At 42.1% G+C, this 27,359-nt stretch overlaps 1 protein-coding gene across 2 annotated transcripts in view; it reads left to right on the forward strand.

The window, feature by feature from the left end:
- The first annotated feature begins 2,397 nt into the window (after positions 1-2,397).
- rnf125 (ring finger protein 125, E3 ubiquitin protein ligase) overlaps positions 2,398-27,359 on the forward strand; it is a 31,170-nt gene continuing 6,208 nt past the window's right edge. The window contains exons 1-5 of one of the 2 annotated variants that reach the window (XM_073046026.1): positions 2,398-2,653; positions 16,460-16,613; positions 18,908-19,020; positions 23,811-23,925; positions 25,244-25,351. In XM_073046026.1, coding sequence (XP_072902127.1) covers positions 2,538-2,653; positions 16,460-16,613; positions 18,908-19,020; positions 23,811-23,925; positions 25,244-25,351 — 606 coding nt within the window. In that variant the 5' untranslated portion in view covers positions 2,398-2,537. Of the gene's footprint in view, positions 2,654-16,459; positions 16,614-18,907; positions 19,021-23,792; positions 23,926-25,243; positions 25,352-27,359 lie in introns of both variants that reach the window. The other variant, XM_073046017.1, reaches the window with a different exon arrangement.

Below are 27,359 nucleotides of genomic sequence, written 5' to 3' on the forward strand. Positions count from 1 at the left end.
GAAAACCCATTCTTGTTTGTGGTGATGTCTGCGGTCAAGGGGAACATTTGGCTAAGTGGTGTAATATAACAACTTCTCACTCAATACCATTAATAACAAGGAACTGATTGTGTACTTCAGGAGAGGGAATCCAGGGGTCCATGATCCAGTAATCATCGGAGAATCAGAAGTAGAGAGGGTCGGTAACTTTAAACTCCTGGGTGTTACTATCTCAGAGGCCCTGTCCTGGACTCATCTTATGAATATAATTGCAAAGAAAGCACGACAACACCTCTACTTCCTCAGGAGTCTGTGGAGATTCGACATGTCATCAAACCATTGGCAAATTTTTATAGATGTATGGTAGAAAATGTAGTGACTGGCTGCATTTTACCCTTGTATGGGAACGCCAATGCCTTTGAGTGGAAAACCCTACAAAAGGTAGTGGCTCAGTATATCAGGGGTAAAACCCTCCCAACCATTGAGCACATCTACATGAAACGTTGTTGTAGAAAAGCAGCGTTCATCATCGAAGATCCTCACCACCCAGGCCATGCTCTTTTCTCGCTGCTGCCATCAGGTAGAAGGTACAAATGTCTTAGGACTCGCACCACCAGGTTCAAGAACAGTTATTACTCCTCAACCATCAGGCTCTTGAACAAAAGGGAATATCTTCACTCATTCTGTTTCTGATGTTCCCACAACTGATGGCCTCACTTTAAAGATTATTTATTTTGTTATTTCATGCTCATTATTTATTGCTATTTATTTATATTTGCATGCACAGTTTGTTGTTCATTAATCCTGCTTACAGTTACTGTTCTTTAGATTTGCTAAGTAGAAAAAGAATCTCAGGGTTGTATGTGGAGACGTATGTAATCTGATAATAAATTGAACTTTGACTTTGACTGCTGGCACAGGTACAGTCAGGCTGAGGGACAGGGTGCATTCCATCTTCGCTCAGTGGCTGAATGGGGAACCGAGGTGGATCTTTCTCAACAGAGGGATGCTTGGAACCTGGGACATGCTGCCTGATAAGCTGGAGGAAGATAAAGGCTCTCACAGCATTTTTAAAAATGGTTTTAATTACTTCCAATTTTAAACTAACATGCAGTGCTGAGAGAGGAAAAATTCTGGTAAATATGTGGACAATGTAACGGTCTATAGTTCCTATCCCGAGAAGATAAGAGATTGCAGTCCCAATGCAGGGTTTCGGCCTGAAACATGAACGATTCCTTTTCTTCTACAGATGCTGCTCAACCCGCTGATTTCCTCCAGCAGATTGTTTGTAGTTCCCATCGCAAATTGTTTTCCAGCCATTGAGCGAAGCTGACAACATCAGCGGCTCTGGAGATTAAAACAAATCCGTGGCCCCACAGGATTTACTGTTTCCGCCTTCGCAGCATAGAGAACGACAAGCAAGACTTGGGTCATATCTCATTGCTTATTGGTTCATTGCTGAGCAATAACAGGATGCGGTTACAAAGAATGGGCAGTGCAGGCTTCTGTAGATTAAGTCACCCCAGGAGTTTTGACAACCACTAGACCTGTAAGCAGATCAAAGGAATATTGTTAGTAATTCTTAAATGTATCGAATTTAGATTTGATGCAGGTGGAATGATTAAAAGAGATGTTATGAAAACAGCTCACAGACAGTTCCCACACTCCTGCATCAACTTGCCATTCATAGAATCATAGAAATTTACAGCACATTACAAGCCCTTCGGCCCACAATGTTATGCCGACCATATAACCCATGCTAGAATTTCCCTACCGCATAGCCCTCTATTTTTGTAAGCTCCATGTACCTATCTAAGAGTCTCTTAAAAGACCCTATTGGAGAGACCACTTGAATTATCAAGGTATAGAAGGCTACAGACTCATTGCTGCATCAGGAGCCTGAAGACCCACACCTCAAGGTCCAACAACAGTTTCTTCCCCAATGCCATTAAGTTCTTAAACCCACATGAAAAACTCGAATTCTACCTTGGGCTCAATTTACATTAATGCTTATTTTTACTTACTTTGTCATGTGATTTATGTAATTTATGTTCATATAGGTCTATGCTGCTGCTGCATAAAGCTAATTTTCATGGCATTTATACCCTGTGTATCTATGGCTGTGTCAATAAACGTGAAGAATAATCTGCTGGAGAAACTCAGCAGGTCAGGCAGTATTAGCAGAAGGAAATTGGCGGTCCCACTGAATGCTGACCGGCCCGCTCAGATCCTCCAGCTTTTTCATTAAATAAGCACCTAAAATGTCGGAAATAGCAGGTTGGTTATCATCAGGGTGCAGAAATTGTGGCTTTTGTATCAAGGCGGAGCCTTCCATCTGATTATATCAGAATAAGATTATAACAGGGCGGTCCAGCCAGAACAGACGCTTTGGACGCTTCTGTTGACTGTGAGCTGAGAACTGGGTGTTGGCAAGGGTAAGACCGACGTCAGTTTCCTTTACCAGAATAAAATATAAATGGGAATTCCCCTCTGGTGCCGTGAAATAGATTGCCGCTCTTCCACTTTCGTTTACTTCTCCACCGAGCCAGTGCGTCTGGATGGCGAGCAGGCAAAACCACGGCGAGAGCCCAGCTCTGCAGGAATCAAAGGAATTCGAATGCCCCGTGTGCCTACAAATCCTGGAGAGACCGGTGCGGACCCAGTGCGGACACATGTGAGTGACATCGCCGAAGCTCTCCCTGGTTTTCTCCAAGATCTTCTCTTGGAGATCCAAGTCAGTGTAAGAGTAAAAGTTCAGCAGCCGCGGGTTTGAGAATAGGGAAGGGGAATGAAATCATCTACCCCCCCCCCCCCCCCGCAAGAGGTCCCATCAACCTGCCAAGTACTTTTGTCGCTGGGGTAGGGCGTAATATTTGGTGGAAGATGCTTCAAAACAAAACTGGCAGGATCATCTGTTTCGGTGAAGTTGGTTGGGGAAATAAATATTACCCCCGAATCCACAAAGAGCTGCCCGTTCTCCTCTGTTCCCCGGAATTCAGGGGATCTGTACCTCCTCTACTGACAGCTAGAGCCTGGAATTTTTGCCTCTGGAGCACGTCCCGAGTTTACCCTTCAGATTCGGCAGTGGCGTAAAGCAGGAAGAGCTGAGAGGAGTTGAACCTTTGACACTAATGAGTTTTATATCCTGTTTCAGTGAAATAAAATTCACTGTAGTGTGTCCCAGGGTTAGATTTTGACCCTCAATTATTTGGTTTTAGCATTGGTTTATTAAGATTAAAAATTTCAAAGTACATTTATTATCAAAGTATGTTAACAGAATACAAGTCTGTGGTTCGTCCTCCCGCAGGCAGCCCGGAAACAAAGAAACAAGTAAACACCGTAGAACCCGGTCAAAGGAAACAACACCCAAGATGAAAAAAGAATGAGCAAGTTGCACAAATGGCAAAAAGCAAGTTTGCTTTGCATACTGTTATTACAGATTAGATCATTACACAGTGCATTGAGCTAGAATAAGGTAAAACAATAACAATACAGAATAATGTGTAAAAGCTACTGGAAAAGATGCAATGCAGGTACAGATAAAGTTTAGATCCTGAAGAAGTCGATTGTGAGATCAATAGTCATCTTAAAATCCATTCAAGATTTTGATAACAGTGGGATAGAAGTTATCAGGTTTTTGTATCTTCTGCCGATGCCAGAGGGGAGAAGAGAGAATGGGTTATTTGATGATGCTGGCTGCTTTACTGAGGCTATTTGCTGGCTTTATTGGCTATCTTCTATTTATATATATGACCTGGAGCATGGGACAGGGTGTGAGGTATCCAGTTCTGCTGATGACACAAAAGAGATGGAAGGGTGTGTTACAAATGAGGAAGGAATATAAATAGCCATAGCGTGATAAAGAAACAGGCCCAATTTGTCCCTGCTGACCAAAATGCCCATCCAAGATAGTCCCATTTTGCATTTGACCTATATCCCCCTATACTTGTCCTATCAATGTACTTGTCCAAGTGCCTTTTAAATATTGTTAGTGTACCTGCCTCAACCACTTCCTCTTAGGAGCTCATTCCATATACTTAGGCCCCTTTTAAATCTTTCCCCTCTAACCCAAGACCTATGCCCTCTAGTTTTTGATTCCCTTTCCCTGGGGAAATAAAAAATGAGCAGGTTCTCATTTGAGTTAAATTGCGTGTGGGGGGACATTTATATTTAGTCTGTTGAATTAAAGTGGAACATATAATAAGTCTGAGCGATATAAATGATGGAAGTAATATCTATATTACAGATGGCTGCATAATCCACCCGGGTTCGTTAGTGTTCTGAGGGGCCAATGAGCGATGAATGATTTGTAACTCTGGATCCTCGGAACTGTAGAGGACAAGTTCCTTTATCGTTGCTGGATCTAAATCCTGCTGCTCCCTGGCCAACAACCATGGGAGCACCTTCACCAGATGCACTCCAGTGGTTCACAGTGGTGGTTTCCACTTTCTTCCCTGTTATGTTTAGTAACTCCATAAACTAATCAAAAGAAAAACACAGGAGCCAAGTTACAGGTCTACATCTTTTAGTGAGGAACTCACATATGATGTGGTGGCATAATTACGCATGCTATTCATGTACTTACGTAACCCATAATGAATTATGTAAACAAACAGAATGCTCAATAGTAAATACACAACACCCTTCTCTGCTTAGCTCTAAGCTCCAACTCAATATAGAATGCATTTCCACTGAAGTGGATAGTGGACTACTTGACAGATAGACCTCAGTATGTGCGGTTGGGAGACTGTAGGTCTGACACAGTGGTCAGCAGCACAGGAGCGCCACAGGGAACCGTACTCTCTCCGGTCCTGTTCACCCTGTACACATCTGACTTCCAATATAACTCGGAGTCCTGCCATGTGCAGAAGTTCGCTGATGACACGGCCATAGTGGGGTGTGTCAGGAATGGACAGGAGGAGGAGTATAGGAAACTGATACAGGACTTTGTGATATGGTGCAACTCAAACTACCTGCGTCTCAATGTCACCAAGACCAAGGAGATGGTGGTGGACTAGGAGATCTAGGCCTCATATGGAGCCAGTGATCATTAATGGAGAATGTGTGGAGCAGGTTAAGACCTACAAGTATCTGGGAGTACAGTTGGACGAGAAGCTAGACTGGACTGCCAACACAGATGCCTTGTGCAGGAAGGCACAGAGTCGACTGTACTTCCTTAGAAGGTTGGCGTCATTCAATGTCTGCAGTGAGATGCTGAAGATGTTCTATAGGTCAGTTGTTGAGAGCGCCCTCTTCTTTGTGGTGGCGTGTTGGGGAGGAAGCATTAAGAAGAAGGACGCCTCACGTCTTAATAAGCTGATAAGGAAGGCGGGCTCTGTCGTGGGCAAAGTACTGGAGAGTTTAACATCGGTAGCTGAGCGAAGGGCGCTGAGTAGGCTACGGTCAATTATGGAAAACCCTGAACATCCTCTACATAGCACCATCCAGAGACAGAGAAGCAGTTTCAGCGACAGGTTACTGTCGATGCAATGCTCCTCAGACAGGATGAAGAGGTCAATACTCCCCAATGCCATTAGGCTTTACAATTCAACTGCCAGGACTTAAGAACTTTTTTTTTAAAGCTATTATTAATGCTTTTGAGTTAGTGATTTAGATGCATATCATATTATTACTGAGTTAAGTATTGTATGTAATGAGTTTTTGCTACAACAAGTGTATGGGACATTGGAAAAATGTTGAATTTCCCAATGGGGATGAATAAAGTATCTATCTATCTATCTATCTATCTATGAAGTATATATAGTATCGCTCTCTAGTCATCTTATATATACATCTACAACAGTAGATAGACAGCCACAGCATAGTAAATTTTAAATTGTCCTGTTCAGACCTAAAGATTTAATCACGCTAGAAGATTTTTTGCTCTTATATTAGAAATTTTCTGACGAGGCGGAGGGGATCAATCTGCTTGGCAGGTGAGGTGTGTGGCAGTGAAACAATCAATGGCATTGTGGCCTCCTCCGTGGTGGTTGTAGGAGTTGACTCTGGGACTGCAGGAAATGGTTCTGACAGCTCTGAACACATTTCTTCTCTAACAATGGACTCCACTCTCCTCAACTGATCAATGTGTCATTCCCAGTTGACATCAAATGCAATCTCCGCTGGAGAGAGGTCTAGTCTTGTCCTTAATCTCTCTGAGTACCCACTTTTGACCATCTCTGTAGTCGCTCACCAGGATTCCATGTCCAGTAGTGAAACACCAAACCTCCTTGTTTGAAGAGCTTTCAATTGTCTCAGCTGTTTGTCCTGCATACTCCTTCTGAGATTGGGTTTGAGGAGATCCAAGCGTGAGCGCAAAGGACATACCAGGGGTAGCATAGCTGGTGAGTAAATCATGAATACAAGAAGGTCTGCAGATGCTGGAAATCCAAAGCAACACACACAAAATGCTGGAGGAACTCAGCTGGTCTGACATTGTCTATGGAAATGAATAAACAGTCAACAATTGGTGCTGAGACCCTTCTTCAGGACTGAGAAGGAAGTGGAATGACGCCAGAATGAAAAGGTGGACGGAGGGGAAGGAAGCTAGCTGGAAGGTGATAGGTGAAGCCAGGTGAGAGGGAAAGGTCAAATACTGAAGAAGAAGGAACATGATAGGAGAGGAAAGTGGACCAGAGTTGAAAGGGAAGGAGGAGGGGACCCATGGGGAAGTGATAGGCATGTGAGAAGAGGTAAAGGGTCAGAGAGGGGAAAAGAGGAAGGGGAGGGGTGAATTAGTTTACCAGAAGGAGAAATTGATATTCATGACATCAGGTTGGAGGCTACCCAGATGGAACATTAGGTGCAGCTCCCCCACTCTGAGGGTGGCGTCTTCTTGGCACAAGAGGAGGCCATAGACTGACACTTCAGAACAGGAATGGGAATGGGAATTAAAATGTTTGGCCACTAGGAAGTTGTTGGTTGTGGAGTGTGCTGCAAAGTAATATGCAAAGAGGAAATTTGCGAGCTTCTGATTCAGTGTCAGTCTAGTGTGTTCTGCTGACATTGCACACTATGTTCTTTAGACTCTGGACAAACTTTTCTGCCGAGCTAATGATAGCTGGATGGTACAGTGCAAATGTAATAAGTCCTATTCCATTCACTTTCTAGAATGACTGAAACTATTCGACAACAAGCTGTGCTCCATTGTCACTGACTAAGTGTTCTGGAACTCCAGTCCTTGAGAAGAAGCTTCTCAACACATCATCAGTATGTGAGGCTGTAGTGGAGGTTATTGGGAACACTTCAGGCCACTTTGTAGCTGCATCCACTGCTACCAAAGAATTTGTATCCATGAATGGTCTGGCAAAATACACATGAATCCTCTGCCCGGGCAATGCAGGCCATTTGCTGGGATGGAGAGGTGGTGCTCTTGGCATCTTCTGGATGTGTTAGCATCCCAAACAATACATGGCAAGCTGCTTGATCTGCTGATCTATCCCAGGCCACCAGACAAAGCTATGAGCCAATGCTTTCATTTTGACCATGCCTAGTTGACTGACATATAGCTCTTCCAACATTTTTGGCCTCAGTTTGTATGGTACAACAACTCTCAATCCCTATAGAAGGCAACACCTGTCAAGGACAAGTTCATCCCAGTACTGGTAAAAATGGGGAAACTGGAATTTCTGCTGCATATTCCAGTCATTTTGGGTGGCCATGTAGACCTGAGAGAGTGTGGCATCTTTTCTTGTTTCCCTTTGGATTATCTCTGCCTTAATAAGGAGACTTACAATTAGCATTAAGGAGAATATGTCCAGAGGAGTGACCTCTTCTGTAAATTTTTTAGGTATTTCCTTTTCCAAGGGTAAATGGGAAAATTCATTGGCATTTCCATGATTATTTGTACTCTTGAATTCAGTCTTGCAATTGTGTCCTCTAAGAAACAGAGTCCATCTCTGCATTCATGCTGTTTCTGTTAGTGGAACAGCCCTCTGTGGGTTGAAAATGGACACTGTTGGTTAACGATCAGTAATGAAGGTTAACTCTCTACCATACAGGTACTGGTTGAAATGTTTTAAAACCAAAACCAGGCTCAAGACCTCCCTTTCAATCTGTGCATAATTTTTCTCTGAGGTAAAGGAACGTGATGTAAAGGCTATAGGGCATTCACTTCCATCACTCATAACATGTGACAAGACTGCACCTATACCATAATGCAAGGTGTCACAGTCAAGCTTCACTGAATGCTGTGGATCATACTGTGTGAGTACGGTGTCTGACATCACTTATCCTTTCCCTTTTGGGAAACCACCTCTCCCTGATTTGTCCATTGCCATTTCTTCCCAATCTATAGTAATGAATTTAAGAGGTGGAGCACAGTTGGAACCTGCTCTAATAATTGACAAATCCTAAAAGGACTGCAACTGTGGCATGTCTTTTGGCCTTGGGGCATCCACCACTGCTTGGATATTCTTTGCATGCTTGTGCATCAATGTTGTTTGATTCAAAGAATTCACACTTGTGTGATGCTATGAACCCATATTCTTCTAATCTCATTAACATTGTCTTGAGATTTTGAAGATGTTCCTTATCATCCTAGGATGGGGATGATCCTGCCTCAGCCAGAGCATAGGTGAAGATGCTACTCCAACAATAAGCCTGTTATAGCACCAAACCCCTCTGTGAATGTTTGTGCTGAGAAACACTTTGGACTCTTCTTCCATCTCTATCTGCAAGTAGGCCTCAACTAAGACCATTTTGCTGAAGTGTTTTCCTCCAGAAAAGTTTGCAAAGATATCCTCTATCCTGGACAGTGGGTGTTAATCTACTTTCAGTACTGGGTTGATGGCAGATCCTGACTAACTCATTTTTCTTGGCTACTGGGACCACTGGTGTTGCCCATGGGCTCCACTCAACTTTGGAAAGAGTTCCTTCAGCCACCATGTGATCTAACTCACTGGCTACTTAATCACGGATTATATACGAAAATGGGTGGGCTTTGTAAAGCTTGGGTGTGATATTTCCATTTAACAATATTTTACCCCTGATATGTTTGAGTTTTTTTTATGCCATCCTTGAACACTGCTGTGGCATCATCCATTACCTTTCCTAATTCATTTTCAGTTGATTCTATTGCAGGGGATGTGGCATGCAAATAGTGAATAGATCTCCAATCAAATTGTACTTGTCTCAGCCAATCATAGCACTACAATGGTGGCTCTTTTGTTTTTACTGTATACAAGCCCAATGTGGCTTGTTAGTTGTTGCATTTCACTGTTACGAATGGCATTCCCACAGGAGTTACCTTTTCTCCAGAGTAAGATTGTAGCTGGATATCTGCGGGTTCAGTTCAATATCTTTGAAATGCCATTCAAACTCATTTTGTGGAATGACTGAAACAAATGATCCAGCGTCCAATTTCATTTTAATTAATTTGCCATTCATGCTGGTGTAAGCCAGATTGCTTGTCTTTTGTTAGTTTTCACATTGTTACTACCCAGTCCCATGTCATTCTCATCATTATCAGATTTTTCATCAACAGCATGCAGATATGCTGCCTGGCCTGCTGCATTCCACCAGCATTTTGTGTGTGTTGCATACAGATTAGTGCTCATTTTGAAACTGCAATTTGACATTTTATCTTTTTCTCTTCCCTGGCAGTCCATTTTTTAAAAATTTTTAACAGTTTTTTATGTTATTTTTGTCTGCCTGACATGCTCTTTCTATATGTCCTACTTTGTTTCATTTTCTGCAAGTTTCTCCTTTAAACCTACATTTGTCTGGTGTACAGTATGAGAGCCCCTGCCACAATGGTAACACAATTTGTTCATCCAGGCCGGTTTCTGTTTACAGATTGCAATTTTGTTCACGCTCACTTTCATTCCTGACTGCAACTCAATTGCATCTCTGGCTGCTGGTTGCATTGATATAGCGACTTCAACTGCACCTTTATATGTGGGTGGCTTCAGTTAGGAGCCATTTTTGAATGCTTTCTTGGAAGATTCCACAAGCTAAACAATCTCTCAATGCATCATTAAGCCCATCACTAAACTGACAATGCTCGGACAATTTCTTCAATTCAGCTATGTAAGCTTAAGTGGACACTTCTTCCATTTGATTCCACTTATGCATCCTAAATCATTCTGCAATCAGCAATGGTCTTGGTTCTAAATGTTCCTGCATTACTTTCACAATATCAGGAAAGTTCATTTCAGTTTGGGTGGACTGCTGTTGAAACTTTTAAGCAAACTGTATGCTTTTCTACCCATTGCACTCAGCTGCACTGGCATTCGTTTTTCATTGGCTATTTAATTTGCCTCAAAATACTGCTCAATTCATTTGGTATACATCATCCAGTTATCTGTTGTGCAATTGAACACATCTATCTTTCCCATGTAGCCATCCATTTCTGCTTTTTTTCTGTATTTATGATTTTTCACCCAGCGCTCACTGTTTATGAACCTGTGGCAGTATTTGCTGCTTGTTAATTTTGTCCTTTTTCTGCCTTTTTTTTTTAAAACTCAAACATCTCCTTCCCCTTCTGGAGAAAAATGTGCTGCACTTCTACAGGCAGATAGTCATCTTGGGTTCATTTTAAAACTTCCTCCTCGCCACTATTGCTTTGTAATTCCAGAAACTAATCCAAAACTCATAGGAACCAGGATATTAATTTTCCCCTTTCTTTTAATATAACATATAACTATATAACAGTTACAGCAGGGAAATAGGCCATCTCAGCCCTTCTAGTCCGTGCCAAATGTTTACTCTCACCTAGTCCCACTGACCTGCACTCAGCCTATAACCCTCCATTCCTTTCCTATCCATATACCTATCCAATTTTTAAAAAAATGACAATATCGAACCTGCCTCTACCACTTCTACTGGAAGCTCATTCCACACAGCTACCACTCTCGAGTAAAGAAGTACCCCCTTGTGTTACCCCTAAACTTTTGCCCTCTAACTCTCAACTCATGTCCTCTTGTTTGAATCTCCCCTACTCTCAATGGAAAAAGCCTAATCACGTCAACTTTATCTATCCCCCTCTTAATTTTAAATACCTCTATCAAGTCCCCCTTCAACCTTCTATGCTCCAAAGAATAAAGACCTAACTTGTTCAACCTTTCTCTGTAACTTAGGTGCTGAAACCCAGGTAACATTCTGGTCAATAAGTCGGTGACCAGAACTGTACACAATACTCCAAATTTGGCCTCACCAATGCCTTGTACAATTTTAACATTACATCCCAACTCCTATACTCAATGCTCTGATTTATAAAGGCCAGCATACCATAAGCTTTCTTCACCACCCTATCCACATGAGATTACATCTTCAGGGAACTATGCACCATTATTCCTAGATCACTCTGTTCTACCGCATTACTCAATGCCCTACCATTTACCATGTATGTCCTATTTTGATTAGTCCTACCAAAATGTAGCACCTCACACTTACCAGCATTAAACTCCATCCGCCATCTTTCAGCTCACTCTTCTAACTGGCCTAAATTTCTCTGCAAGCTTTGAAAACCTACTTCATTATCCACAACGCCACCTATCTTAGTATCATCTGCATACTTACTAATCCAATTGACCACCCCATCATCCAGATCATTAATGTATATGACAAACAACATTGGACCCAGTACAGATCCCTGAGGCACACCACTAGTCACTGGCCTCCAACCTGACAGTTATCCACCACTACTCTCTGGCATCTCCCATCCAGCCACTGTTGAATCCATTTTACTACTTCAATATTAATACCTAGCGATTGAACCTTGCATGCGGAACCTTGTCAAAGGCCTTACTGAAGTCCATATAGACATCATCCGCTGCTTTACCCTCATCAACTTTCCTAGTAACCTCTTCAAAAAATTCAATAAGATTTGTCAAACATGACCTTCCACACACAAATCCATGTTGACTGTTCCTAATCAGGCCCTGTCTATCCAGATAATTATATATACCATCTCTAAGAATACTTTTCATTAATTTACCAACCACTGACATCAAACTTACAGGCCGATAATTGCTATGTTTACTCTTAGAGCCCTTTTTAAACAATGGAACCACATGAGCAATACACCAATCCTCTGGCACCATCCCCGTTTCTAATGACATTTGAAATATTTCTGTCAGAGCCCCTGCTATTTCTACACTAACTTCCCTCAAGGTCCTAGGGAATACCCTGTCAGGATCTGGAGTCTTATCCACTTTTATATTCTTTAAAAGCGCCAGTAGTCCCTCTTCTTTAATCATCATAGTTTCCATAACTACCCTACTTGTTTCCCTTACTTTACACAATTTAATATCCTTCTCCTTAGTGAATACCGAAGAAAAGAAACTGTTCAAAATCTCCCCCATCTCTTTTGGCTCCACACATAGCTGTCCACTCTGATTCTCTAAGGGACCAATTTTATCCCTCACTATCCTTTTGCTATTAATATAATTGTAGAAACCCTTTGAATTTATTTTCACCTTACTTGCCAAAGCAACCTCATATCTTCTTTTAGCTTTTCTAATTTCTTTCTTAAGATTCTTTTTACATTCTTTATATTCCTTGAGCACCTCATTTACTCCACACTGCCTATATTTATTGTAGATCTCTCTCTTTTTCCAAACCAAGTTTCCAATATCGCTTGAAAACTATGGCTCTCTCAAACTTTTAACCTTTCCTTTCAACCTAACAGGAACATAAAGATTCTGTACCCTCAAAATTTCACCTTTAAATGACCTCCATTTCTCTATTACATCCTTCCCATAAAACAAATTGTCCCAATCCACTCCTTCTAAATCCTTTCGCTTCTCCCCAAAGTTAGCCTTTCTTCAATCAAAAATCTCAACCCTGGGTCCAGACCTATCCTTCTCCATAATTATATTGAAACTAATGGCATTGTGATCACTGGACCCAAAGTGCTCCCCAACACATACCTCCATCACCTGACCTGTCTCATTCCCTAATAGGAAATCCAACACTGCCCCTTCTCTTCCCTTTACATAATGAATTATGTAAATAAACAAAGGATACTTAATCTAACTATATATTTATAATATTACACAACTATTACTGAAATATTAAATGCACTGCATGCTTGAGGGCAATTCTGGATGGGCAATAAGGCAGTGATACAGTACCTTTGACCAGTGAATATCTACAAAATTCACATTACTGTTGGAATTATAAAGTAGAAATCAGTGCACCTTGGACTGTGTATGCCTGTCACAAGTGCAATAAATGAGTGCAAAGTATCCCAGATTACCAGGTTCATTGACATGAACAGCTTCCCAAAGCCCTACTCTGGTGGCTTCTAACCAAGTATCATTGAGAACTGGATTCAACTACAATCTTTAATGATATAACATGTCCATAGTTTGCCAAAACAGTGGCCAAAGTTTCCAAGAGGTATGTTAAAGGTAGATTGGAATAAAAGATGTTATCTTAAAGTAAAGGAAATGATATGGTGGTGTTATTCCAAATTATTTTAGAAATAAAATAATTTATTATTTTATGATGGGACCTATACAAGAGAGACGGGTTACACTTGAACTACAGGGGGACCAATATCTTTGCAGGGATGTTTGTTAGTGCTATTGGTGAGGGTTTAAACTAGATTTGCAGGGGGATGGGAACCAGAGTGACAGAGCAGATAGTGGAGCAGGGGTGAAAATAAATGATGCTAAAAGTTCATGCAAAGTCACAAATAGAAGGTTTGTGTGTGGTGGTAATAATCTTCTGAGGTGTGTCTATTTCAATGGGAGGAGTATTGTGGGGAAGGCAGACGAGCTGAGGGCGTGAATTGACACATGGAATTATGACATTATAGCCATTAGTGAAATTTGGCTACAAGAGGAGCAGGACTGGCAGCTTAATGTTCCAGGGTTCCGATGTTTCAGATGTGATAGAGGCAGAGGGATGAAGGGTGGGGGTGGGGGGGGGGTGGCATTGGAAGTCAGGGAAAATGTTACAGCAGTGCTCAGGCAGGACAGATTAGAGGGCTTGTCTATCGAGGGCATATGGGTGGAGCCGAGAAACAGAAAAGGTATGACCACATTAATTATAGACCACCCAATAGTCAGCAAGAATTGGAGGAGCAAATCTGCAGAGAGATAGCAGTCAACTGCAGGAGACATAAAGTTGTGATAGTAGGGATTTTAATTTTCCACATATTGATTGGGACTCCCATACTGTTAAAGGTCTAGATGGGTTAGAGTTTGTAAAATGTGTTCAGGCAAGTTTTCTAAATCAATATATAGAGGTACCAGCTAGAGAGAATGCAATATTAGATCTCCTATTAGGAAACGAGTTAGGACAGATGACGGAAGTGTGTGTAGGAGAACACTTTGGTTCCAGTGATCATAACACCATTAGTTTCAACTTGATCATGGATAAAGATAGATCTGGTCCTCGGGTTGAGGTTCTAAACTGGAAAAAGGCCAAATTTTAAGAAATGAGAAAGGATCTTAAAAGCATGGATTGGGACAGGTTGTTCTCTGGCAAGGATGTGATTGGTAAGTGGGAGGCCTTCAAAGGAGAAATTTTGAGAGTGCAGAGTTTGTTTGTTCCTGTCAGGATTAAAGGCAAAGTGAATAAGAATAAGGAACCTTGGTTCTCGAGGGATATTGGAACTCTGATAAAGAAGAAGAGAGAGATGTATAACATGTATAGGCAACAGAAAGCAAATAAGGTGCTTGAGGAGTATAAAAACTGCAAAAAAAAATACTTAAGAAAGAAATGAGGAGGGCAAAAAGAAGACATGAGGTTGCTTTGGTAGTCAAGGTGAAGGATAATCCTAAGAGCTTCTACAGGTATATTAAGAGCAAAAAGATAGTAAAGGATAAAATTAGTCCTCTTGAAGATCAGAGTGGGTGGCTATGTATGGAACCAAAAGAAATGGAGGAGATCTTAAATGGTTTCTTTGCATCATTTTTACTAAGGAAACTGGCATGGAGTCTATGGAAATAAGGCAAACAGGTAGTGAGGTCATGGAACCTATACAGATTGAAGAGGAGGAGGTGCTTGCTGTCTTGAGGCAAGTCAGAGTAGATAAATCCCCGGGACCTGACAGGGTATTCCCTCGTACCTTGAAGGAGACTAGTGTTGAAATTGCAGGGGCCCTGGCAGATATATTTAAAATGTCGGTATCTACGGGTGAGGTGCTGGAGGATCGGAGGATGGTTCATGTTGTTCTGTTGTTTAAAAAAGGCTCTAAAAAGTAATCCGCTGTATAGGCTGGTAAGTTTGACATCAGTAGTAGGTAAATTATTGGAAGGAGTATTAAGGAATAGGATCTCCAAGTATTTGGATAGACAGGGACTTATTAGGGAGAGTCAACGTGGCTTTGTGCATGGTAGGTCATGTTTAACCAATCTATTAGAGTTTTTCAAGGAGGTTACCAGGAAAGTGGATGAAGGGAAGGCAGAGGATGTTGTCTACATGGACTTCAGTAAGGCCTTTGACGAGGTCCTGCATGGGAGGTTAGTTAGGAAGATTCAGTCACTAGGTATACATGGTGAGGTAGTAAATTAGATTAAACATTGGCTCAATGGGAGAAGTCAGAGAGTGGTAGTGGAGGATTGCTACTCTGAGTGGAGGCCTGTGACTAGTGGTGTGCCACAGGGATCAGTGCTGGGTCCATTCTTATTTGTCATCTATATCAATGATCTGGATAATAATGTGGCAAATTGGATCAGCAAATTTGCTGATGATACAAAGATTGGAGGTGTAGTGAACAGTGAGGAAGGTTTTCAAAGCCTGCAGAGGGATTTGGATCAGCTGGAAAAATGGGCTGAAAAATGGCAGTTGGAGTTTAATGCAGACAAGTGTGAGGTATTGCACTTTGGAAGGACAAACCAAGGTAGAACATACAAGGTAAATGGTAGGGCACTGAGGAGTGCAGTAGAACAGAGGGATCTGGGATTACAGATACATAATTCCCTAAAAGTGGCATCACAGGTAGATAGGGTCATAAAGAGAGCTTTTGGTACATTGGCCTTTATAAATCAAAGTATTGAGTATAGTGTTGGAATGTTATGGTGAGGTTGTATAAGACATTGGTGAGGCTGAATTTGGAGTATTTTGTGCAGCTTTTGTCACCTAATTACAGGAAGGATATTAATAAGGTCAAAAGATTACAGAGAAGGTTTACAAGGTTGTTGCCGGGACTTGAGAAACTGAGTTAAAGGTTGAATATAGATTAGGACTTTATTCCCTGAAGCGTAGAAGAATGAGGGGAGATTTTATCGAGGTATATAAAGTTATGTTGAATGTGGTTCTTCAGGCTCCTTTACCTCCTCCCCAATGATAATAATGAGAAAGGGGCATGTCCTGGATAAAGTGATGGATGTTGTCTTCTCAAGGCACTGCTTCTTGAGGAAGTCCTTGATGGTAGGAAGGTTTATGTCTGTGGTGGACACATTTCTTGTCACCGCTCTTAATAAAACACACTGTTCCTCAAACTGCCAAAGCAACATGGATTTAACCCAGATTTCCGGCCACAACTTGACTGCTGTCTCTCTATTGCTCTTAATTTTCCTTTCAGATTTTGTGAATGCTGCCACCACATTAACTTCACAACAAATGGTGGGAAATGTCCATTGTGCCGTGGAGTGACTTCTCACAAGGAGCCGTTCGCCACAGACATCGAGACGAAGTTGAGGTCTACGAAAGCCAAGTGCCAAGATTGTGGCTGTGAGGTTAGTCAATCACCTAGCTGCATTGACATTTAAACAAGATACATTTAAACTAATTTCAAATGTATTTTTGCGACAGGTATGCACACCCAGGGTATAAATGTCTTAAAAATTATCTTTTTACTGCAGCATCACACTACATTATAAGACAAGGACAAACATAAATTAACGTAAACTTAAATTAACATAAGTTATACATCATTTACAAGTATGCAAACCAAAGTGAAAACAATGATGTTTTATTTTCCTATTGAGTGATTACAGCATCATATTATTACAATATTTCAGTGTTTCGTGATTCACGCAATTTATAGTCAATAGCTTCAAGTCATAGTCATCTCTGTCCAGAACACACTGAAGCCCCTGTGGTGCCCACTGCTCCCAGAAAGCCCCCAGTGTACCCATGAACACTGTGTGCACTTTCTCCAGGAACACACAGGCACAGGTACAACAGTGGAAGAGGGGGCATGTGATTGGCTCGAGGAGACTCCTTGACTACTGACTACCCGGACCCATTAATGGCCGCCCTGGCCAGGCCCAAGAGCAACCAGACTGGGAGATCCTCCAGCAGAAATGACAATGACACTAGTGTAGGTTGACACGAGTCCTCACACTGTGATATTCAAAGTGAGAGTCTTAACACATCATCGGCAAGAGACTCTCACAGCAAAAAGACTTTGAAAGGTATTGGTGAGATTTTGTTCCTATATGGCTGAGGTTCCACTGATGCAGTCACCATTTATCGCCCATTCCTAACTGCCCTGAAGGTAGTGGTGAGCCACATTCTTGAACTACTGTCGTCCTGCTGCTGAAGGTACTGCCACAGTTCCTTTGGAGCAGGAGTTTGGCCCAACAACAATGATGAGGGAACATTGGTATATCCTAACAACACACACAAAATGCTGGAGGAATTAGTGTTCAGATTACATTAGTTTGTTACATACCCCAGGGTGAAATGAAATTCCATTTTACTCATGCAAGTTTAATTTTATAAAAGTAAAATGCATTGACTGAATACATCAAGAATAAGATGCAAAGCAGCACACACAAAATGCTACAGGAGCTCAACAAACCAGGCAGCATCTATTGAAAAAGAGTAGTCAATGTTTCTTCTGGGCTGATGAAGGGTCTCAGCCTGAAATGTTGACTGTTTACTCTTTTCCTAGATGCAGCCTGGCCTGCTGAGTTCCTCCAGCATTTTGTGTGGGTTGCTTGGATTTCCATCATCTGCAGATTTTCTTGTCTATCGGTGTCTCGTAAGTCAGGACAACCTGTGACTTGGAGGAAATGGTGTGTGTTCTCCACATACCTGAGGCCATTGTTCTTCATGGTGGCAAAGGTACTGTCAGTGTAGCCCGGCTGTCCAGCAGCAGTGAATTTTACTGTATGTTTGGTTCACTCAACAGCCAGAATGTGCCAGTGAATGAGTATTCAGAGTAGTTTATAGGGCAACAGTCCAGCAGGGATTTGAGGCACTTGTGCATCTTCATTGCTGAATAATGATAGAAAAATAAATACAACAGGCAGGATCTTCCAACCCAGATTTTGATTCTAAGTTAGCAAAGGTACGAGGATATCACTATTCACAAGCACACAATAAAAGAAGGAAGTAGTTTAAATTAGCATCTTCCTTGGCATACTGTTCTAGGTCCTTATAAAATGTAGGTTCCACCTAACTTTATACATCTCAATGACTTGAAATGGAACAGGAATAGGCAACTTTGCCCTCAAGCCTAACTGACCCTTCAATAGGATGATGGCTGATCTACGCTGGCCTCAACTCCTCTTCTGTGCCGGAAGATTCAGTTTTGGTCTATAGTTAGATACACAAGAAATTCAGCAGATGCTGGAAATCCTGATCAACGTAAAATGACGGAGGAACGTAGCAGGTCAGACAGCATCTATGGAGAGGAACAGTCAACATTTTGGGCAGAGACTCTTCAATAGGACATCAGATGTCAACAATTCATTTCCCTTCATAAATGCTGCCTGATCTGCTGAGTTTATTTTGTGCGTCTTGGTCTATATTTAACTTGTTTTGCCCAGTAAGTGGTTAGGGTCCAGAATGTATTGGCTGAGATTACCACAGAGACAGATTCATTCCCTTCTTCAGGGGAGGGAGCAGGGGAGTGAGATTGCTCTTGAATCGCTCTTCCATAGAACTAGGACTGGGCTAATAGGCCAAAAGGCTCTTCTCATTCTGTAAGTCTGTGGCTAGGGACTTCTTCCAAATAATTAAAATAATGTTGAGAAATGGCAGAAGTTGCAGTCTACTGAAGTTGTGGCATCTTGTGCAGATGTACTTGATCTTCATGAGGAAGCACATGAAAGTCTGCTCAAAGGTCCTGGAAGATCTTAACCAATTGGCTAACACCTGCGCTCAGCCCACAGCAAGACATGCCACACCCAGGTAAGATTGGAGGCCGTTAGAGGGACTAGTATGTGTGGTCTCAACTGGAACCATCTGCATTGATTGATATTGGAATTGGAATTGATCTATTATTGTCGCATGTACCAAGATATAATGAAAAGCTTGGCTTGCATTCTGACCCTACAGATCAAATCATTACACAGTGTGTTGAGCTAGAATAAGGTAAAATGACTTGCAGAATTAAGTGTAACAGCTACAGAGCAGGTGCAGTACAAGTGAACAGTAAGGTTATAACAGGGTAGATTATGAGGTCAAGAGTATACTTTATCAAACCAGGGAACCCTTTAATAGTTTTATAACAGTGCACTAGAAACCATCATTGAATGTGGTGGTATGTACGTTCAGGCTTCTGTCTCTTCCGCCCAACAGAAGAGGAGGAGAAGGGAGGATATCTGGGGTGGGTGAGGTGATGTGCTGTACACTGTAGGAAAGGCACTTTCTCTGTATGTGTAACTCCATATTCTATCTTCTCTTTCTTTCCTTTCTGATGTACTTGTGTATGGAATAATCCACTTGGGTGTAACATTGTATTTCAGTACAGATGACATCAGTAAGCCAATAATAATACATGCACCTTTTCCCTACCCTGCTCCAGCTGCTCCTTTTCTCCTTTCTCCTTACCTGCCTATCACCCTTCTTCACCTGGATTCACATTTCATCTATCAACTCCAGCTTCACCCCTCCCTAAACTAGCTATCTTATCCCTATACTCTCAGTCCTAATGAAGGGCCTTGAGTTGAAACATCGGCCACCCCTCTGCGCACACTATGCTGTATGACCCACTAATTCCAGCATCGGACACCCCTCTGCGCACACTATGCTGTATGACCCACTAATTCCAGCATCGGCCACCCCTCTGCGCACACTATGCTGTATGACCCACTAATTCCAGCATCGGACACCCCTCTGCGCACACTATGCTGTATGACCCACTAATTCCAGCATCGGCCACCCCTCTGCGCACACTATGCTGTATGACCCACTAATTCCAGCATCGGACACCCCTCTGCGCACACTATGCTGTATGACCCACTAATTCCAGCATCGGACACCCCTCTGCGCACACTATGCTGTATGACCCACTAATTCCAGCATCGGCCACCCCTCTGCGCACACTATGCTGTATGACCCACTAATTCCAGCATCGGACACCCCTCTGCGCACACTATGCTGTATGACCCACTAATTCCAGCATCGGCCACCCCTCTGCGCACACTATGCTGTATGACCCACTAATTCCAGCATCGGCCACCCCTCTGCGCACACTATGCTGTATGACCCACTAATTCCAGCATCTCAAGTATCTTCAAGTAACCTTTCACCCCCTTGATTAACAAGGATCTATCTACCTCTAACTTAGAAATATTTGAAGACTGAATCCATGGCCCCTTGTTCCAAACACTCTGGGTTAAAAAAAGTAACATCAAATTTAATCATAAATGAGCAATTTTGGTCTTAAACATTGTCCAACTTCCAGTGGTGGAAGAGGACAAACTTCATCCAGTACATGTCAGGACTAATGCAATGGTCTACTTTTCCCATTCCAAGGAGAGAAAAGACATGACAATCCCAATACAGGGCCTGAAACGAGATGCCACTCGTGCTGCTGAGGTCCTGCAGTAGGTTGTTTTGAAGTTCCCATCCCAATAAATTGACAACATTGGCAACTCTGGAGACTGAATAACAAATCTGAGGCCTCAGAGGACTTCTTGTTTCCATCTTGTTCATTTGTGCCGGTGGTTCAGCTTTGAATCCCAATGTTAGCTCCAAACTTGGTTATTTCAATTCATTCCCTGCACAGAGGACAACCAAAACTCAGGTTATATCTCATACCGTTTGGCATTGGTCATTAGCTAATTATTGTCACCTGTACCAAGATACAGAGAAAAGCTTTTGCATTGTTTTCCACACAGACAAATCATGCCAAACATAATTACACTTTTGGGTAATTGTTTACTATTGTCACATGTGCTGACATAGGGTGAGGAAGTTGCCATTTATATAGATCATTTTGAAACATCAAAATGTTTTAAAGGGAACAGGAATAAAAGGATTCAGAATGTAGTGTTTCAGTTATGTTTATATATTCAATTATCCCTGCAGATGGCAGCACTAGTTGGCAAAATAGTGAAGAAGGCAGAAAGTATATTTATCAACTCCATGCACCCCACCCAGTCCCACCCACCTACCCACCCTTTCACCTGGCTTCACCAATCACCGTCCAGCTTGTACTCCTTCCCGTCTCCACAACTTTCTTATCCTGATGAAGGGTCTTGGCCTGAAACATCGATCCTTTATTCCTCTCCATAGGTATTGCCTGACTTGCTGAGTTCCTTCAGCATTTTTGTATGTGTGTTACTCTGGATTTGCAGCATTTACAGAATCTCTTGTGTGTAAAGAATATTTGCTTCTTTTCCAGGGCATAGAATATAAAAGCAGTACATAAAAGTTTTATATAAAACTTTATTTGAGTTTATGGTTACTACACTATAGGAAGCATGTGATTGCACAAGAGATGGTGCAGAGGAGATTCATTGCCCAGGATGAAAGAGCTCTACTGTCAAGAAGAGACTGGAGAGGTTGGGATTGGTTTTATTGGAGCACAGGAAGTAGAGTGGGAACCTGACTGAGAGGTTTAAAATTTTGAGGAACGTAGATAGGGTGGATGATGAGAAAATCTTCCCCTCAGCAGAGCAGAAGGTGTGCTTTAAGTCAGGTGAAGAGGTCTTCAAGGGAGTTTGAAGCATAACTTTTCAACCAAGAGGCTGGTTGGAAACTGGAACTCCCTACACAAGGGAGTGGTTGAAGCAGATATTCTCACATCTACATGAACATTTGAAACACTACGCAGAGAAAGCTATGGCCTGAATGCTAAGAAATGGCATTAGTATGAAGTGGTTCTTAATGGCTTTCAAGGATATGGTGGGTCAAAGGGCCTGTTTGCATCCTGAGTGACTTTATCATTCTATGTGCCCATGAAATGTAGGAATAAGACCATAAGATGATAAGATATAGAAGCAGAATTAGGTTATTTAGCCCATTGAGACTACTCCGCCATGTCATTATGGCTTATCCAATTTCCTTCTCAGCCCAAATCTCTCACCTTCTCCCCATATCCCTTCATACCCTGACTAATCAAGAACCTATCAACATTTACCTTAAATATACCCAATGACTTGGTCTCCACAGCCGCCAGTGGCAACAAATTCCACAGATTCACCACTCTGGCTAAAGAAATTCCTCCTCATCTCTGTTTTAAAAGGATAGCCCTCTATTCTGAGGCTGTGTCCTCTGGTCTTTGATTTACCCACCACAGGAAACATCCTCTCCACATCCACTCTATTGAGGCCTTTCAACATTCAGTAGGTTTCACTGAGGTCACCCCTCATACTTCTGAATTCCAGTGAGCTGAGGCCCAGAGCCATCAAATGCTCCTCATATAACAAGCCTTTCAATCCTGGAATCATTTTGTGAACCCCCTTTGAACCCTCTCCAATGTCAGCACATCCTTTCTCAGATAAGTGGCCCAAAACTGCGCACAATACTCTATGAGGCCTCACCAATGCCTTATAAAGCCTCAACATTACATACTTGCCTTTAAATTCTAGTCCCCCTGAAATGAATTGTAACATTACATTTGCCTTCCTCACCACCAACTCAACCTACAAATGAACCTTGAGAGAGTCCTGCACGATGATTCTCAATAAACTTATCCATCTCTAGTTGTCCCTGTGTTTATAAATTGTTCATTATTTTCACCTGCACCAAGATAGGGTGAAAGATATAAAAGATACTTTTATATGCATGACTTCTGGACAGATCATTTCAAACATAAGTGCATTGAAGAAGAAAGCCCTTAACTCCGAGCCAGCTATAAGTGCATTGAGGTAGTAGAAAATGAAGAGCAATAACAGAATGCAGAATATGGTGTTATAGTTACAGAGAAAGAGCAGAGCAGGTACACGATAGGGTGCAAGGCTCACGATGGGATAGATCGGGAGATCAAAATTTCATCCTGGAGGGGTCTTTTCAAGAGTCTTACAACAGTGGGATCGAAGCTATTCTTGAGCCTGGTGGTACCTGTTCTTCTATCCAATGGGAGAGAGGATGAGGGAGAATGACCGCGGTGGGAGGGGTCTTTGATTTTGTTGGCTGTTTTCCCGAGGCAATTGGAAGTATAGACAGAGCCTATGGAGGAGAGGCTGATTTTTGTGATGGACTGGGCTGTGTTCACAACTCTCTGCAGTTTCTTGTGATCTTGGGCAGAGCAGTTACAGCATCAAGCCATGATGCATCCAGATGGAATGCTTTCTCTGGTGCATCAGTAATGTTGTTGAGTCACCTTCCTGAACAATTGAAATCTTTCTGGGTCCAAGCTTTGAGTCAATAATATTGAAGGAGTAACGGCATATTTCCAATTCAGGAAGGTGGGCAAGTTGGAGGGAAGCCAGCAGGGGGCGGTGTTCTTAGATCATGGGTTTCAGAGTTGCTATCCAAGAAGTGTAGGTGAGAAATACAGTACATTTGTACATACTACATCCACTGTGTTCCAGTGGCGGAGGGAATGGGTGTTTAATAATAAAACAAACTGAAATAAAAGCTTTCCATTTCATACTTCCAGCAGATTTTTTCATTTACAAATGAATGTTTAGGCTGGTGAATGGAGAATCAATAAAGTGGATTTCTTTTCTCTGAATTTTTTTTAAAGCTGGGATGTAAAATTAATATAATGCCACCTTTTTACTTTCAAGTTCTCTTCAACCAATCAGATCAACAGAGATGCTGCCAACATACAGTTGTCCGTATTGCCATGCGAGGGATTATGATGAGATCAGTTTAATTCAACACTGCCAAACAGTTCATTACCTGGATCATCAGCGAGTGGTAGGTCCTTCAATATTTTATTGTTCTAACAAAGCATTCAGAATTGGAGTCACAGTTAAGACAACATGGCCCAACCAGTCCATGCTGACCCCAATGCCCACCCAGCTAGTCCCAATTTCCTGTCTCCAGCTCAAGCCCTCTAAGTCCGGCCCCTCCATGTATCTGTTCAATTGCTTCTTACTGTATGGAATCAAAAACATGCAACATGCTATGCAGAGTTGAAATATTAACTATTAATGAAAATTTTAAAAAGCCAACAAATACTGGAAATCTAAAATGAAATAGAAAATGCTGTACTCAGCAGGTCGGGATGCATCTGTGGGGTATTTCTCTTTCTTTAATAACAGACTGGCATAAGTGATCCACATGGGTTCAGGGAGAGAAAGCCAATGTCTAAAGACAACATCATGTTTATTGTCCTATGCAGAAGTACATGCATGCCATAAGTGCAATGAAAAACTTACTTGCAGCAGCACCACAGGGACATAGCATCAGATAAGTAGCATTCTCAAAAAAAATCCAGCTAATTATATATTAAACACATTTTTTTACAAGGAAGAACACAATTGGAACAAAAGAAAAGTGGATTTTATGCAAACTTATCAAAGTGGTCACATGTTGCTATGCTGAAGGAGTGATTAGGATTGTGCAGGCTGATTTGAGAAACAAATAGTCGAAGGGAAGTAACGGTTCTTGAACCTGCTGGAACACACACCCAATACTGGAAGAACTTAGCAAGTCAATCACCTCTTAACTTCTTACTTCAACCCCCACCCCTACCCACCCACTCCCCACCCCCTCACCTGGTCTCACCAATCACCTGCCAGCTTGTACTCTTCCCCCACCCTCCTCCTTCTTATTTTGATTTCTGCTCATTTCCTTCCCTGTCTTGATGAAGGGTCCCACCCAAAACTTCAACTGTTTATTCCCCACCCCCATAGATGTTTCCTGACCTGCTGAGTTCCTCCATCATTTTATGTGTGATGCTCAAGATTTCCAGCATCTGCAGGATTTCTTGTGTTGTTGAAACTGGTGATTTGGGACTTCATGTATCTGTGCTTCCTGTCCAATGGTAGCTCTGAGGAAGTATAGTGCTTTTATCAGGGCTACAGACCAGAACATCACACAGAGGATTTTCAAGGTCATAACTCTTTGTTAGAGAGTTGCTATGATTCAATAAGTTCAATGGTTGCTGTCAAATGAAGCCTGCTTTCAAAGTTTGTCCTTGCTCACAGATTCTCTGGCCATTGCCTTGTTGTGAAGATGCTTATCCACAAGCCATTCTTCCCAGCTAAACCTTGGCACCCTTCCTCTGCAGGTCTGTCCCATTTGTACGTCGATGCCCTGGGGAGATCCAAATTACCAGAGCAGGAACTTCATTCATCACCTTTCGCTACGACACCAGTTCAATTATGATTCCTTTGTGGTAAGTATGCTTCCATATTGTATCCAGTAGGTTTAGACACTTCAAGAAATGTACTCAAGATACATGCCTCACTAGGAAAGCCTGTCCCTATTTGCCCCTTTAAAAGTGGGGGGGAAATTCTTGCCTTGGGCAGGGTACAGGGTTAATGACAGGATGTACACACCAGGGTTCTGAAAGAGGTGGCTGAAGAGATTGTGGAGGCATTAATAATGATCTTTTAAGAATCAATAGATACTGGAGTGGTTCGGGAAGACTGGAAAATTGCAATGTCACTCCAAGAAGGAAAAGAGGCAGAATAAAGGAAGTTATAGACAGTTAGTCTGACCACAGTGGTTGGGAAGTTGTTGGAGTCGATTGTTAAGGGTGTGGTTTCGGGGTGCTAGGAGGCACATGATAAAATAGGCCGCAGTCAGCATGGTTTCCTCAAGGGAAAATCTTGCCTGACGAATCCATTGGAGTTTAGAAGAAATAGGGGTGACCTCATTGAAACCTATCAAAAGGTGAAATGCCCTGATAGAACGTGTGTGGAGAGAATGTTTCCTATGGTGGGAGTGTCTAAGACCAGAGGACATAGCCTCAAAATAGAGGGGCATCTTTTTAAAACAGAGATGAGGAAAAATGTCTTTAGCCAGAGAGTGGTGAATCTGTGGAACTTGTTGCCACAGGCAGATGTGGTGGCAATGTATTTATGTATATTTAAGGCAAAGGTTGATAAATTCTAAATTGGTCAGGGCATGAAGGGTTACAGAGGTGGGAAAGGGGAAGACAGGAGATTTGGGCTAAGAGGAAAAATGGATCAGCCATGATGAAATGGCGGAGCAGACTCAACAGCCAATTGACCTATTTTTGCTCCTATATCTTATGGTCTCATGGTGTATTCTTTACAGAGTGGAGAAACAGAGGAATCGTGGGGTCCATGTCCATAGAGTGCTCTAATTTGCAGCACAAGTTGATAGGGTTTTTAAGATGTGAATGAAATGTGGCTTTCATTATTTAGGGGATTCAGTTCAAGAGCTGTAAGGATAGTGTTGCAGCTCTATAAAACCCTGGTTAGACCCTCACTCAGACTACTGAATTCACTTCTGATCGCCTCGTTATAGGAAGGATTTGGAAACTATAGAGAGGGTGCAGAGGAGATTTAGTCAGTTGCTGCCTGGATTGGAGAGCATGTCTTGTGAGATAGGTAAAGTGAACTGTGGCTTTTCTCTTTGGAGCGAAGGAGGATGAGATATGACTTAATAGAAATGCATAAGATATAAAGTGGATAGCCAGTGCCCTTTTCCTAGAGCTAATATGAAAGCATAATTTTAAGGTGATTGAAGAAAAGTATGGGAGGATGTCAGAGGTAAGATTTTTTTTACACAGAGAGCAATGAGTGCTTTGACTGCCCTGCTGGGGTGGTGGTAGATACAGACATATATGGGACATTTAAGAGATTCTTAGATAGGCATGTGGATGAAAGAAAAGTGGAGAACAATGTGGGAGGGAAGGATTACATTGACCTCAAAGTGAGTTAAAAGTTTGGCACAATATTGTGGGCCGAAGGACCTGTACTGCGTTGTACTGGTCTATGTTCCGTGCTGTAATTTGCTAAATTATAATCTAAGTGTTGGGGTGTTGGCTCTCCCAGAGCTTCCTTTCTGATGCCTACTTTGGGTTTTTCCCGGACCACTTAGCTCCAGGCTAGAGACACAATCTTTGGGTCAGGAGGCATCTTTGGAGGCAAATGGGCAGTTTGGGCTGGATAGAAACCAAGCTGTGGAGTCCAGGCGAGCAGTCTTGACTCAAAATATTAATTGTCCATTTCCCTGCATAGATGCTGCCTGACCTGCTGAGTTACTCAGTATTGTGTGTGTATCTAGGTCCAGAGCTAATTGCTGCCTTGTTTCAAATGCTGACCAAACAGCTGGACCAAGGTCCTGTGTCCCTACAGATCTATTCCAATCCTATTTCTCATTACTCAGCCATAGCTCTCTACACAGAGTGTTTCAAGTGCTTATCAACATAC

The sequence above is a fragment of the Hemitrygon akajei genome, chromosome 1 (assembly GCF_048418815.1).
Source record: "Hemitrygon akajei chromosome 1, sHemAka1.3, whole genome shotgun sequence".
Taxonomy (NCBI): domain Eukaryota; kingdom Metazoa; phylum Chordata; class Chondrichthyes; order Myliobatiformes; family Dasyatidae; genus Hemitrygon; species Hemitrygon akajei.